General features: G+C 53.7%; 1 protein-coding gene across 2 annotated transcripts in view; it reads left to right on the top strand.

Annotated features, from left to right (window-relative positions):
- lrrc2 (leucine rich repeat containing 2) overlaps positions 1-1037 on the top strand; it is a 9535-nt gene that overhangs the window by 5032 nt on the left and 3466 nt on the right. For both annotated transcript variants that reach the window (XM_008419428.2, XM_008419429.2), the window contains exons 4-5: positions 528-598; positions 664-820. In XM_008419428.2, coding sequence (XP_008417650.1) covers positions 528-598; positions 664-820 — 228 coding nt within the window. The remainder of the gene's footprint in view (positions 1-527; positions 599-663; positions 821-1037) is intronic.

The raw sequence follows: 1037 nt of genomic DNA, 5'->3' as shown, positions 1-1037 counted from the left end.
CACTCACTTGTACTTGTGACCTTTCTGACTTCCTCTGGGAGTTAATAACCATGTAATAACCATGTAATAACCTGGACCTGACATATAGCCGAGTATCATCAGCATAGCTGCGGATATTCACTCCATGCTTCCATTTCACCAACTGGACCTGAGAGTACAGGGAAATGGACCGAGCTCAGAACCCTGTGGTTCTCCAGCAGTGACCCTGGTTAGCAACAACGGTTCTGGAACAGAGTGGTTTTGGTTCTGATGGACCCGGCCTGCTCCCAGAGGAAGAGGCTGAAACATGGAGGCCTTCAGGCCCGGATGGCCTCGTTACAGCTCAGAGGACATCATGACATCATGGCGTCTCTCCGTCCCTGAGCGTTTCGGCTGCCGTGATGATCAGGAGGAAATGGAGCGACGGCAGCAGCCACTTCCTCATTTCTCAGCACACAGAAACCATTTTGCTCCTCCTGAGAGGCTGTAGGAACCTGTAGTCTGGCTTTCAGTCAGACATTGAGGTAAAGAGTTTCTCTTCCTGTTAGACGTCCAGCAGGACGAGGAACATCCGGATTGGAAGGACCTGATCTTCCGGCTGGAAGGAGATCGCTGGCTGGTGAGTTCCCACATTCCCAGGGAAAGGGAACCGGCTCTGTGATGTGTGAGGGAACCGTTCTGCAGGACTTTCCCCGGGAGCTGCAGTGGACCACCTACCTGCAGGAGTGGCACGTCAGACGGACTCGGATCCGCCAGCTGCCCGACTTCCTGGCTCTGTTCACGCAGCTCACCGTGCTCGAGATTCCCAGAAACCTCATCGCGGACCTGCCGCCTCAGATCGGTGAGCAGAACCGGGCCAGAATCTGACCCGACTTCTACAAGACTTGATTGTCTGTTTGCCCCTCGTCAGCAGGACGGTCGGTTTCCACTAAACTCTGTCTCCTTCTCCTGCTTCCTGTTTCCTATCTCTGCTTCCTGTTTCCTATCTCCTATCTCTGCTTCCTGTTTCCTGTCTCTGCTTCCCGTTTCCTGTCTCCTATCTCTGCTTCCTGTTTCCT

Source organism: Poecilia reticulata, linkage group LG9, assembly GCF_000633615.1.
Source record: "Poecilia reticulata strain Guanapo linkage group LG9, Guppy_female_1.0+MT, whole genome shotgun sequence".
Lineage (NCBI taxonomy): Eukaryota > Metazoa > Chordata > Actinopteri > Cyprinodontiformes > Poeciliidae > Poecilia > Poecilia reticulata.
The sequence above is the reverse complement of the archived record's forward strand: the minus strand, read 5'-3'. Positions and strand labels throughout refer to the sequence as shown.